This window comes from Callionymus lyra, chromosome 2, assembly GCF_982586985.1.
Source record: "Callionymus lyra chromosome 2, fCalLyr1.hap1.1, whole genome shotgun sequence".
Lineage (NCBI taxonomy): Eukaryota > Metazoa > Chordata > Actinopteri > Syngnathiformes > Callionymidae > Callionymus > Callionymus lyra.
The window spans coordinates 13,902,028-13,916,095 of NC_141819.1; the positions used below are offsets into that span (position 1 = coordinate 13,902,028).

Sequence of the window (14,068 nt, forward strand, 5' to 3'; positions counted from 1 at the left end):
ATCCTCTGTATGTTACAGTCATTTGAATAATGGACACATAAAGCTTTACTCTGTTATGCAATCTAAAATATATTTGTCAAAAACAAATCATTCTGCATGTTTGTTTTTTTTCAGTGATAAAGTACGACTGATTTCTTGATGGCTTTTTCTCTGTGTGTGAAGAACATTGTGGGTTAAATTACACTGTGGTAAACATTATAATGAAATGTTTAAAATGCTTTATTGTTAAAGCATTTTGTTGGGAGAGAATAGAAACTCACAACAAGTCCATAAGGACCCTTAGCCGTATATGGGTCTTTGCTTTGTTGAATTTGAATCAGCATCTATTGCACTGCAATTTTCTGTAGATTGTATTGGCTGTATCGAGCTGCCTTTGTCACACATTGACTCTGGACCAAAAATACCATCCAACACCAGAGTAGCTCTGCCTCTGGCTGAATCAATGACCTTGCTCCATTGCACAACACTAAGAAGGGTATTTTGTGCTTAAAGGATGAACAAATCTGTTAAATACGGAGGGATTTTTAAACATAAAAAACCAAGTCGTTACTTCACTTCACGACCACTATTGCGTAAATTCGTCTGAACACGCACGTAAAAGTCATGTCGAATCACCGGGCTCGCATCCACTCCTTCTGTTTTCCCACTTACAGCCAAGGACTTGGACTTTTTTAAATCACAAAACCAGAAGCAAGAGATTTTTAAAGTCCCTTGCTGTGTGATTTAAGTGTTTCAACAGGGTTCCTAGGAAACACATCAGTGGGTTTGGCTGCAGCCTGAGCGATCAACCTCTGAGGTCCTGCACATCAACAGATCCCTTCCAGCCACAATGTAGGCCATGCGGTGCTGGCTGATGTTTCCCACCCAGCTGCACACAGCTGCCCAATTGATCTATGGCCAAGAGAACTTGAAATGCTGCCTGCTTTCAACAGTATAGATATTGTTTTCTACTTCTTTGGCTGCAAATCTCACACTGTCACCTACATTTTATTTTTTAACAGTGACCACTGGCGTATCTTAATTTATCCTTCACCCTGTCTCGCCTCGATTCATGTACCGTAAAAGTCCTAAAAAGCGCTCAGTTCTGTCGGAAAATTCTTAGCATACTTCTTCTGAAAAACATTCTCCATATGTTCAAGCGTCGTCCAAATGACCGGTTGAGGTAGAAACGACCTTCCAAGATGGCAAATTAAAGACAACCCCCTACTTGTAAAAATCCAAGATTTGGAAATGTTGACCGTGAGCTTCACTAGGTATATAGAAGTTTAAAATGATTATAACTGGTCGATGTTCTTCAAACTAGCAGAGACAACATTACATACTTATTGACAAAGGTAAAAACTTTTGTATAAAAAAGTTCTTTTTTTGGAAATATGCCACTCAGTCTTTTTTTTTTAAGCATCTCCTGCCAAGCGTTCGCCCTTAATCTGACTTTGCACTCTTTTGGTTGGATGCCACCAGCCCTTTCCAGACTATTCACTATCCTTAAGCATCAAAAATGGAATTCTTTATGGAGTACTATGAAGGAATCCAAATAAAAAAATGAACTCTCAGGAGTTCTGCCTTTCATTTAAACATGTGGGGTCATTTATTTTGTTTTAACTGTTTTTCACTTTGTTTTTTATCATAGAAAAGAGACTCAAACCCCAATCATAGAGATTTATTTAGCTACTGCAGGAAACACGGAATCTGGATTAGATGGTCATCAACATATGTTTCAACCCAGGCTTTATATCCTCGATATACCTTGATCTTGTTACGGAGCAGATTCAAATTAAGACTTTCACCTGCCAAGCAGATTAACAGGATGAGATTATGGGATGTTACTAACTAGTGTTCCCTTAAAACTGCCGTTTCTACGAACGTAGCGATTAATCAAGAGCTAATACAGCTAATTTAATTTATTAGCTAATACAATAACGAATAACAATTGAGTGCTTTTTTAAGCCAATTGAAATCAGCTGAAGTCGTAGATTGTTGAAATTACTGAAAGCTAGTTGTTTTATAAACAACAGCATATGGTTGAATTAAAGTAATGAAAAGAAAAGAAGAATTGCCACATTTTTAAACCATCATGTCGTGTCGTACTCTTGGCTCCGACTCTAACATGAATTAATAAAGATTTCCATCTGGAATAATGGAAGACTTTAAATGATGATAGTGACAGTTTGGTGATTGTTCATTATGTTTTGTTCTAAAGTTGCTATTTATGATTTGATATAGATTTAGCTTAATGGACGGCAGAGATAATTTCAATGCTTTTTTTGTCCTGATCCAACGCAAGTTTTTAATCAAAAAAAGCTGTTTGATCAATTTGAATGGAATATTTTCAGATAACGGTTTGTTGATTGTGGTTCCAGTGAATGTATATTTATAGTTTGCAATATTTATTTATTTACATGAATATTAAGTCAAAATGTAATATGTAGAACCAGATTTGCAGCTCTACTGGCCTTCAAATATAACAATGATATCCTAAATGATTATTTTTTAAAAATTATTATACCTTATTATATTGCTTATATTGTATTATTATATTGTATAATAATAACGCGTCACCATAGCAATCGAGCCTAACAAGCTGCACCGCACAGCTAACAGACAGACGGAGACGTAAACGACAATGAGACATAGAAGTACAAATTGACAACTTTACAGAACGTGACACTGATTGGTCAAAGTGCACATTTAAGAAATGCTTGATTTCTACAATAAAAAAACTATAAATGATCGCACATGTTTTCTATATGCATATCGCACGTGCCAATATTGCGATATCGATATGTTTTCGATATACTGTGCAGCCTTATAATCTATATCATTTGGGTTCTTATCTGTATGAATGAATGTGAAAGAAAGTACAACTACTACTAAAAATATAGGTTTAAATAAAGTATAATAGGACACGTATTTCTTGCTTCAATGTACACAGAATTCAAACCATCCCAGTCTTTTCTGAAATTCAACATACAAATAACGACCCATCACTTTACGGCCAACGGTTGTTGCATTAAACTTGGATCTGAGCTCTTTTACCTTTTCGTTTTTTTACCCCCCGAAGCATTTTACAATCAATATCCAATCAATAACGTCACGCCTCGTCATTGTCAATAGACACAATTGAACAAGGATTGATGCTCGTTTGACGCTGACACATATCTACTGCTATTGACCATTTGTTCATCAGTTGAATTTTTTAAAAAGGCTGAGTATTGTGTCTAAAAATAAAGCTCAAGAGATTTGCAGTGACGGGTCAACGAAACGACTGTATTGGATGTTCTGACAGCAAGAGTCGTTTCAGAAAGAAGTTGACGGAAAATAGATTTTTTAAATCTAAGAGCGCACATTTCATCAAGTGTCGACACAAAGACACTTTGTCTGGCGTGTCGAGAGTTTCGCGGTTGTGTAAAAATGAATATATAGTATAAAATAGAATCTCAAATGGTACCAAATCTTTTTCACAATCCTTTGAATTAATATTTTCTCTCTCTCTCTCTGCCCCCCAGGGTTCAGTCGGGCTGCCCTTCCATTTGGTCTAGTAAGGCGAGAACTGTCCTGCGAGGGTTACCCCATCGATCTGCGCTGTCCAGGAAGTGATGTCATCATGATTGAAAGCGCAAACTACGGACGAACAGATGACAAAATCTGCGACGCCGATCCATTCCAGATGGAGAACATCAACTGCTATCTTCCAGATGCCTATAAGATAATGTCACAAAGGTAAAAACTGCTGCGAAATTGTTATCTTTAAGAAAAGAATTCTGCCACGTTACCCTGGCAACCGCCTCTGAGCATCGTCCAATTACCTGTTCTCTATTTACAACCTCTGTCATCTTTTAGTTTTTCCTAAAGTTTGAGAAACTATCTGCACTCTGGGCCTCTGGAGCGAAACCTTTTGTCAAGCACGACTCCGAGGCTGCTGTCAGACAGAAATTACGCCTTTAAAAACAGCAAAACTGAACATGATTGCAGACGTAATAACAAAAGAAACAGTAGCCTGCCAACATGAAACACACTGCAGTTATTAATGCTCACAGCAGTAAAGCAGACTGGAGTCGAAAATCGAAAGTTTTTGGGGGGTGAAATTTAATCAGAACTTGGGAAAAGTGTGAGACTTTAGTTGTCGGAAACACACAGTACGAGGGAGGACTCGGGGCTGATGTGCAAGCGAGTGCAAAACACATTAATAAAACTCGGGTGAAAGTTCAATATGAATCAAAAAGGGATCGTGCAATTACACTGCAACCGATCGCATAATTGTTTTAAGAATTTCAACTATAAGGTATTCTAGAAAAGCACTGAGGAAGCACATATGTCCGCCATCAGGCTCTTTTTACATGACTTAAAAAAGAAATTAAAGCATACTTTTATGTGGAAAACGTATCAATAATTCCTTTGGTTCACAGTCAAAGAATTAGGTAGTTTACACCACGAGGGGCAAAAAACCTTGACGTTCTTCTCTGTGTAAATGACACCCCAGTCAAACGTCTTCAATCATCAAGATTTACTGCAAATTTCATTTCAATATGTTCGTGTTTCTTCTGGCTCGCCTGCATTATTTATCAGCGGGTCCATATGGACTATATGAAGATCAAGTGATGCACGCATGTTGCGTAACTGTCATCGCAACACCTCGTTGACGATCAAAGGATCTGAACGTGATCACGAACTCGGCAACCAAAACCATGAAAAATACATATATTCTTTAAGAGGAATACGTATTAACTCCACTGGGGTCTCCTACCGTTGGGACCTGAACCCCCCACTATCATCTTTCCGTCACTACCTACCTCTGGTGAACGTTGGTGAGGGTAGAGTTGACGATATATATATCGGCTTAACGCTGTTTTTACAACCATATGTCCGCATAACTGCTGCCACAATCTTCCATCCATTCTTCCCTCACTCATGAACAAGACGTACTCCTAACTCCTCATTCCTAACACTGAGATATATTTTGCTCCCAAACCTCGGTTATTTATTTCAATGGCCCAGTTTATAAGCTTTATTAAAGGACAACTAATGTGAAACTCTCACTCTCCTGACTCCCATGTTTCAAATATAATGATAATAATTGTATTTATATAGCACTTTTTAAACCATAGTTACAAAGTGCTTTAGAGAAAAGTAAGCAACTTCAGTTTGTAATGACACAATCCATTAAAATAGCGCAGTAGTAAAACAAGAAAAAACAACACACGCTCCATTCAACGAAAATATTATTAAATAAAATGATAAAACACATCATGACCATGTTTTGAACTGATTACTTTATAAAGTTCTCCCCCGTCTGAAATCTGGGCGAACGAGAGGTTACGAGAGCGGAGTCCATTATGACGTAATAATGGCTTCACTCCTCCTCCAGCCAGCTGTAATCACACCCTGCTTTATTTATACAACAAGTCCCTTAGAGGTGTAGACTTAAGGGATTGATGATGCGCAGTGACAAACCAAGGACATAGCCGTGTGGGTGTGGTTATAGTTAACGTTATTTCATCTGCAAAAAACAGTGTTTTCAGTTGGCATTTTCTAATGTCAATATTGTATTTAAAGGAGAGTTTTGTACAAACAGACACTGATGATACAATAGAGTCCAACATCTATTCAAGACTCACTTAAATCAACACATTAGTCACCCTTTATAGATACTCCCTGATACATTTGTAAAGTTAACACACTCTGTCGAATTGAATTCCAACCATGGATTATTCTATTCACCTCAATGATGTCTGTACTGATATCCCTTCAACGCAAGCTTACTTTTGGCCTATTGCTAAATCCACTAAGTCAGATTAAGGGCAGGCGCTTGGCAGGAGATACTTTAAAGATGCTTCATCTTCCCTAAACTCCCACTGATTGATCTCTAACCACAGAGACGCCCGACATTTCATTGCGAGCGCTAGGCATCAATCACTCACGCGGGCTCGGCTGGGGGTCCGCTGGCAACCGTGTATATACGCGAGACCGTATACATGAGAGCAGTTGTCACATTAGGATGCCGTCTGAGGCCGAGCGGGGAGGGGATGGAATGACATACGAATGCAAGAGGGGGGACGAGATGGTGGACGGCGCGAGATGGTCAGCGACTTTGGCAAGACGCCTCGGGAAATAAAGAGGAAATAAAACAGTGGCGCTCTCGCATTCAGGGGTTTTTATTGTCAAGTCCTGTTTGATGAAGTAGGATCGCTGACTCAGGGTTGTTCGTCTTGAGAGGCAGTCGGGAATCGCGCCGACCTGAACTGGGACTGAAACAGAAACGGACCCAGCAGGCAACGACAAAAACCCTCAGCATTCTGGCCAACAGTGATCTGTATTAAAGTGAGACCTCGCCCCAAATTCAAACTAAGAGTAATTTTTTCCTTTTTGGAGTTATGGACAAAAATGTTTGTTCATTTTAATGTAGCGACTGGAGCTCAGTTGTCTTCATCTTCGTCTTTGTCCAAAAAGACACTTAAAAACACCCAAATATATCTGTACTGCTCGTCTGTTATAACATACATATGGAGGTCATAACCTAGTTATAGTTATAAAACAGAAATAAACAATACAAACAACCTCAACGAACAATAAGAAATGGTGTTTGCTAAAAGGTAATACTATGATTACAACTATTCTTATCTATATTACTTCTCATTTTTGATGCTAAACATAAACTGGGTCATTTCCGAACGATTAGAGAGAATATTCAGACTATTTATTTGGTAGGAGCTGTAGGGGTCTTTTGCTGACATTGTGTTGTGCTTTTAGGTGTCACTGGTGGTAACAGTTAAATGAAAATAATATTGGTGTTAATGGAAAAAGAAATTAAGGCAAATTTTATCAGTTTTCTAGCCGGATAGTCCTTCAAATAAACCAGAAAAAAAAAATGTCTTTAACATCATACTTATGGAGATATTTGGATGTTTTTAAGTGTCTTTTTGGATGAAGATGAAGACGAAGACAACTGAGCTCCAGTCGCTACAATAAAATGAACAAACGTTTTTTTTCTTTATCTCTAAAAAGTAACAGATTAATCAGAAAATAATCCCAACTCTTAGTTGTCATCAGAGTGAGTAGAAAATGCGTTTGAATTATCGCTTTAGGAATAAATGTTGTTCTAAACCTGAACATTCTTTAACATAGACAAAGCTACAAATAATTATATAAACAATTTATTTTACAAGTTCCATCTTCTTACACTGACTATAGTGACATAAATAAATTCACATTCCTTCTCTCTCGCCTCACAATGGCTATTAAAGAAACCCAATAAAAAAACAATCCTCCTAAAAGTAGAATCTTGACAGGTGCAGAAAACATCCCCAAAAAACTAATTAGTGTTTGTATTTTCTCTCGGTTTTTATTTAAAGAAAAGTTGTTTACTAAAGTCATCGTTGCGATACGATGGATCCGCCGTCAGAATTAATGATCTTCACGTTATCTGTTTAAGTTGCGTCAGGAGTTAAGCTATTTATATGTACGGCGAACACGTCACGCGAAAACACTCTGATCACTTCTTCACGACTCAGAAAGAAAAGCAGGAGAGTCGAGAATCGGACTGAAGCTCCGTTGAGTTTGATGGATCCGCGTTGGCACTCTGAGCTGTTTTTTATGTGTCATGTCTGGCTAGCGTTTCTACATTCACGAGGCTGAGCACAATGGTTTTTATGAAAATAGCCGTAGGACTGTTGTGACTAAATTAGAACATTCAGCTGCGAGCAATTAGCCGACTCAAGTGGGTGATAATCTGTACGGGAACGTTTCATGTGGATTCCTCCCCTGCTAGTCTGCGGATTACAATTTGAAAATTTCGACGATTATAAAAATGGTTGCATGTCCTTGAAGTAATTACTGGTCACGAGATAAAAATAAGAATATAATGTCGTTGTCGCGTGAAGCTTCAGCTACATGTATGTTAGCATTGATGCACATCCACAGTTGTATCTGAACAAAATATTCCTTGGATTGCTAATCGGGTCTCAGAGTAGATATTCTTATACAGACGTCTACAGCTTCAAAAAGTTACCCCAAAAACGTTTTTATTTTAAACTACGATGACATTTTTTTGATGGGAATGTAATGACTTCAAGAACATAGAAACCAGTTTATAGGCTTGTGCCACGCCTTCTTCTTCGCTTGTTTCAAGGACATTAAAAAGCCACATTGAAGCCTGGAATGTGAACTTCATCCTGTTGGAGTTTTTTTTTTAGAAGACAGAGAAAAACAATTATAAAAGGACAAGGCGTCAGAGTAGAAAAGCGATACTATTAAAAATAGACAGCATTAAAATATTACCCTTTTATTACGGATACAGTAACTTGTATAACTTATAACCAATTCTATACTTACCATCACTAAAACAATACTACTGTGATTAATCTAAAATTTAATTCACCTTCATGTTTTTAATCATGCTATTATTTTGTTCGTGTTATATGTCTTCAGATGTATTATTTTAAAATTTGATCCTGAAAGAAACTGGCAGCCAATGCAGACTTTTAAGGATCAAGGAAATGTGAGTTCTCCTACTAGAGCAGGTCAGAATTCAAGTACATGATCTGGGAAATCCCCGATCCTTTTTGTGCATGTGCGTTACTTTCCTAATTTTCTGGGAATCCTGTGTTTGTTTTATGTTGTCTTGGCCTTTTAGAGTTTTTAAATTTGTAGGTATTTTTAACTGTATTGTTTTTGCGATTGTTCAAGTGCTTTGTGACCCTGGTCTAGAAAGACCCTTTACATATAACTATTACTTACTTACTTACTAATACAAAGTATACATAATAATATCCACAATATAAAATGTTTTTTTTTTAAGAACTATAATTAATACAAGTACGTATTGAGTTCCAAATTGAAAACGTTTATGATAAATCATTTGCTTAAATTAAGGAATACTTATTGGATTTATTTATTTTCTATCTCAGGTACGACATGGTGTTCCAATCGAACAGATGGCACGAGTATAGACAATCTAAAATAAGTGGCTGACATGTATTGATCAGTTTGAGACTAATGAGCTCCGTTGTAAGTATTCAATAACGAGGCCATCGATTTGTGTAACACAACATGGCCCGGGTCATGCGGCGCTTGTGGATTATGTTTTTAGCATGTCACCGGCGACGTGATCAATGCCGAGAGCTCTCGGATGGAGTGAAAATCATCATCGTGGGTTGAGAGATCGAGACGGACGATAATTAATCAAGACATTGATCCTCCGTGACCGATCAATGGGGGGCTTTTTTGAATATGGCGGTGTTATGGGAAGCAGCATATGGTTGGAGTGACTCGTATCATTTCATCAGGATGATTAGTGGACAAAAAAAAAAAAGATGATGTGGTCCGTTTGGCCCCGAAAAATGGAAGAGAGCGCTGCAGACTAAATGATAGCACTCACACTATTTATATCAGTGACTGGTGCAGCTCTCCATGGAGGATCATTGTTGCCGCCTGACAGCACGCTACCTTGTTCTTTTTTCTGCTGCATATACCCAGTTTTATTTAAAGCACAGCGGATTAAGATTTCATAAAGATCCATATTCTGCTCGGCTGTTTCAGAGGGGTTTACACAAGTTCATGAGCCATGAAACTGCTCTGTATTCTAGACGACTCTGCCGATGGTGGGCTGAATAAAAACAAAACATTCCGTGTCTGCTCATCAGAGATGCCCTGCAGCATATAGAAACATATACAATATCAAACATATACGTCTTTATTTATTCTAGAACCTCTTGTTTGATAATCCTGAGTAGGGTTGTCCAGAAATGTACCAACACCGGTAGATTTTTTGCATTCTTTTTGATATAAAAAAAGAAGCATTATTTTGAAGTACACAACTTTATTAAACAAAGAAAACCAACAATCGATATATATATATATATATATATATATATATATATATATATATATATATATAGATGAAAGAATAAACCTAAAAATATTATAAAGTAAAACAATGTTAAGCAGCCTTCAAGTATACTAAGCAACAACAATATGTGTCTTGTAAATGAAAATAATTTACAAAACCTTAAAATATTATTATATTAACCTGTGAGTTATCTCAGGGTGAAGGTGACCCAAAGGCCCAAAAACAAATGTGTTTGTGGTATCCTTTGTGTTGTTTTCAGGCCACCGGGTCACCTTGACCCAGAGATCGCACAAGGTTTAATGACAAACAGAGACATTTGTCTTATAAATGTGTAGATAAAACTCACAAATCAACTTATATTATAGATTGAAACAGTGATGTAAGCAGAGAAAATATATGTGAATTAAAAAAAAAAAAAACAATAACTATTATTATCCAAACAGTTCTGATGATAATTAATGTGTAAAAAGTTTAAAAGGAAATTTTATTTGCCTTTTAAAATAAACCTTGTGAGTCTTGGCTGTTGTCTTTCTTAGCCATACCTTTAATAAAATGTGTTTATAAGTATAATTTTGTTCTATATAAACTTTAAAAAAGTAGCCTGTTGATTGAATGTTCTAGTAACTCAGCGCTTTAATTCCAACACGTTCACTTCTCCCAGATAACACTGTTGTCAATGCGAGCTCGATGAGTTTGTTTGCGTCTTTTCACGACAGCTTGTTTTAAGAAATGATTGGATTTTTTTTTTCTTCCCGTGGCCTGAACGCCACTGCTATAGACTCGCCTCTTGAGAGAGATATCTTCCTTGATAATTGTGCCATGAACCTCATCAGCATTTCAGATGAAATGGAGCTCGACGGGTCACTTTGAGTTTAAGAGATGCTAATTTGATTGAAATTCAAACCGAGAGCACCAGGAAGTAGATTGTGCTTTTCTTTCCTGCAATGTCCCCCCCCCCTGTTTTTCATCGCCCTCTGCTCTACTTTGGTTACACAGTTGTTGTTTATTTGCTGATGTTTGTGTCGCAATATCTTTAATGAGGAACAAATGGTGGATTCCAACATGAACAATGGAACTTTTATTTGACTCAGGCAAGTAAAATACTGTGAATATAATCTATTACATGATAGGAAATTGTTTATAATGCAGTTTGAAATGTATATTATCTACCGTCTTCAAGAGCCACATTTTAATAAAATAAATCCAGTTTTACTTGCCATCTCTGCTTCTAAAGTTACTTGTGTTAAAAAATAATAAGTGTCGTATTAATAGAAACATTTTCTTCAGTCATTTACTTCATATGCTTTAAGCCCCTGTTCCAAATTTGAATTTTATTCAGTTTATTCTTATTAGAATGAGAATAAAAAGAAAAATCCAGGTCTTTATATTTCATTTTAGCGTTTATATTTAATCTGTTGGATCCGTTTGTTTCTAAATTCCACTGTGAAATATTCACAATATAAAGTATTTCATGTGTTTTTATGAAATCTCTGTTTGAGATTATATATTTTATGATTGACAGCTGACTAAATTGTGTTTATATTTTAAATATTTTGGCCAACATTGAATGTCTTATAGTAAACCTATTTAAAGTCATAGTACTCCGAAGCTGAAACAAAACTAAATAATGACCTCAAATTCAGCTTTTCACTTTTGACTTGTAATCACTGTGGAAATGGTTTTCAATTTGACTCCATATATATGTCATTAAATGGAAATATTACAATGAATTTTTGGACGTGATTTGTTTCAACTCTCTCCCGTTCTTCTTAACTACTATTGTTGGCCGGCGTTCACTGCAACGTTTCCTTCACTGTAGCCAATTTGTTATTTGTCGTTGTCTCAATCCAATTATTTTCTCTGTCTTGCTTTATGATGGAAATGGGTTCTTGGTACCAGGAGTGCTATCAGTCACACCTTGTTGGCATCTTATTGTGCCCCGTTCCTGTCGTCAGCAGGGAGTGCTTATTTTTTTAAAGAGAGATCTGCATTGAATCCTGGCAGAATTCGCCGTGACACTTTAATTGTACGGATGTCTGCTTCTCCCAAAAGGTCAGGTTTGTGATGAGATTACATTTGCAATGCCCCGGTGTGATAAGCAGGAGCGTGTGTGGGGGGGGAAATGAATAAAAGTTTTATCTTCAAACTCCTTTAAACATTTCTAAAACATACCAACAACTTGATGACTCACTCTAATACTAATACTAGTATTACACTATTATTATACTAATTCTAAACAACATTGTTTCACAATAGCAAAAAGCAGGACTAGAATTGAATGTAAAATACACCTTTGTAAAAACTGCAATTAAATAAGATTTAAATTGTTAGTAGTAGCTCAATAATATAAAAGGCTCAAACCAATCCGGTACTGAATAATGGCTTTGAAGCAAATCCGTGGTTGCCGCCATCTTGGAAATACTTCTTAAAAGAGGCGGAATTTGGGCGGGCTGAATTGTGATTGGTCCATATGGTACAAGGCAACGGAGACCAATACAGTCATTCTCTTTATTAGGCAAATAAACGTAAACTAATAAAATCATTATATAATCAAAAGAAAATAGTGATAGTGAAACGAGGGTTAAAGGGTTTAATGACTTCAATGAAAATGTGTTTTAAGTGTTTCAAGGCTGGTGCCAGCCTCTAGTGGACACCTAATGAACTACGTTTTTTTTTTTTTTGCTGCCATTCACCGACATCAGTTCAATACATGAAACCATTAAAGCTAAAGTGAATGAAATAAAAGGTATTACCGAGGTTCATCTCCATTTTGTAAATAGCTAATTGCGATACAGCTTCAGACAATCAACACGCATTAAGAAACATGTCCCCGAGTATTTAATTAGTGTGCATTTTAAAACCACTATGCCGGTGAGACGGAACGTAAGAGCAACTTTTTCTTTTTTTTCCAAGAGAGAAAATTTCACTTACATGCGGTTTGACTTCAAGGCCAAGACGGAAGGGCTCTTCTGCAATTGGTCTCACGAGATGCCGGAGATGAAAGGCCGTCACACGGGCTCGTAGATCACGGGCGGCGCGGCGGCGTGCCTCTAAAATTAGTCCATACATCAGGAAGAGCCATCAACACTTACGTCAACATTGTTTTAAAAGAAATATGAAGTATTTCCCAGTGCTCGTGTCCCGCTATTTAATACTGGCTATGGATGACAGAACTGTGTCTCATTAGTGTTTTTATTTCTTCCCATAATTCTGTTTCATGAGAGTATAATGTGGACCAGGCGTTACGTTCACCAGCTCTCTTAAGGTTGGATTAAGCTTTGTAAATTACATTCCCACTGCATGATATGCATAAGCTGAGGGCACTGGATAACCAAAGTGACCATATTGGATGATGTATTCGAGAGGAGGCGAGGAGGCGTATTGAAGTGGGTGGTGTGCATTAATAATTCAGAAATCATTGAAATATCTACACATATTTAACATTCCTATCACAAGTCTTCCTGCAGTGAGGCGTAAATACAAATAACGGTCTGAATTGTCCCCATAGATATAGATAATCTGTTGCATATTCTAGTGGTTAAACTTTAAACCAAGTCAAAAGAGATCATCTTTTATTTAAAGCAAACATCCCTATACAACTATAACCTACTTAAGGCTTGAGTAAAATATTATTTTAGTACTTTTAGTACTGTCTCAAAATCAAACACTGTCGCTACACACTTACAGGAAATGACTCGACAGCTTCTTCTTCTACTACTTTTTATCGCTGATTGCAACCAGATGTTGGAACACTATCGTTGACACTTGACAGCACTTTTCGACAATTGAAAAACAAGTTTTTAAGGTGTGTTTTATCGTGTTATTATTGTTGCGAAATTAGTGTTTTCTGAAGACATTTACGTCGGTATCTGCTCCGAAGACACAACACACAACGTACGATATACAACATAGAACAGTAGCCTCATGTTGCTCCGTTAACAAGTCAACAACTTCCATCAAGACACCTCATCCCTCCATCCATCCATCCGTCCATATGACCATCCATCTATCCACGTCTCTTCGGTTTAGTGACGTAGCTTCGGACACAGCGCCATCTACATCACTAAGATGGCGGCCGTCGAAGGTAAAAAGTGTCCATCGATCTGGCCGTTTGAGTGTTCATAGCGCACTACATTTTCACACACTCAGCGTGAAGGCATTCATGTACTCAGAGAATTAAGTGTAAGTGCGGAAGTGCACGATTTGGGACACACCATTAAAGTC

The 14,068-nt window shown here is 37.2% G+C and overlaps 1 protein-coding gene across 8 annotated transcripts in view; it reads left to right on the forward strand.

The window, feature by feature from the left end:
- adgrl2a (adhesion G protein-coupled receptor L2a) overlaps positions 1–14,068 on the forward strand; it is a 111,516-nt gene that overhangs the window by 36,843 nt on the left and 60,605 nt on the right. For all 8 annotated transcript variants that reach the window (XM_087783581.1, XM_087783582.1, XM_087783584.1 and 5 more), the window contains exon 3: positions 3,507–3,720. In XM_087783581.1, the coding sequence (XP_087639707.1) occupies positions 3,507–3,720 (214 nt within the window). The remainder of the gene's footprint in view (positions 1–3,506; positions 3,721–14,068) is intronic.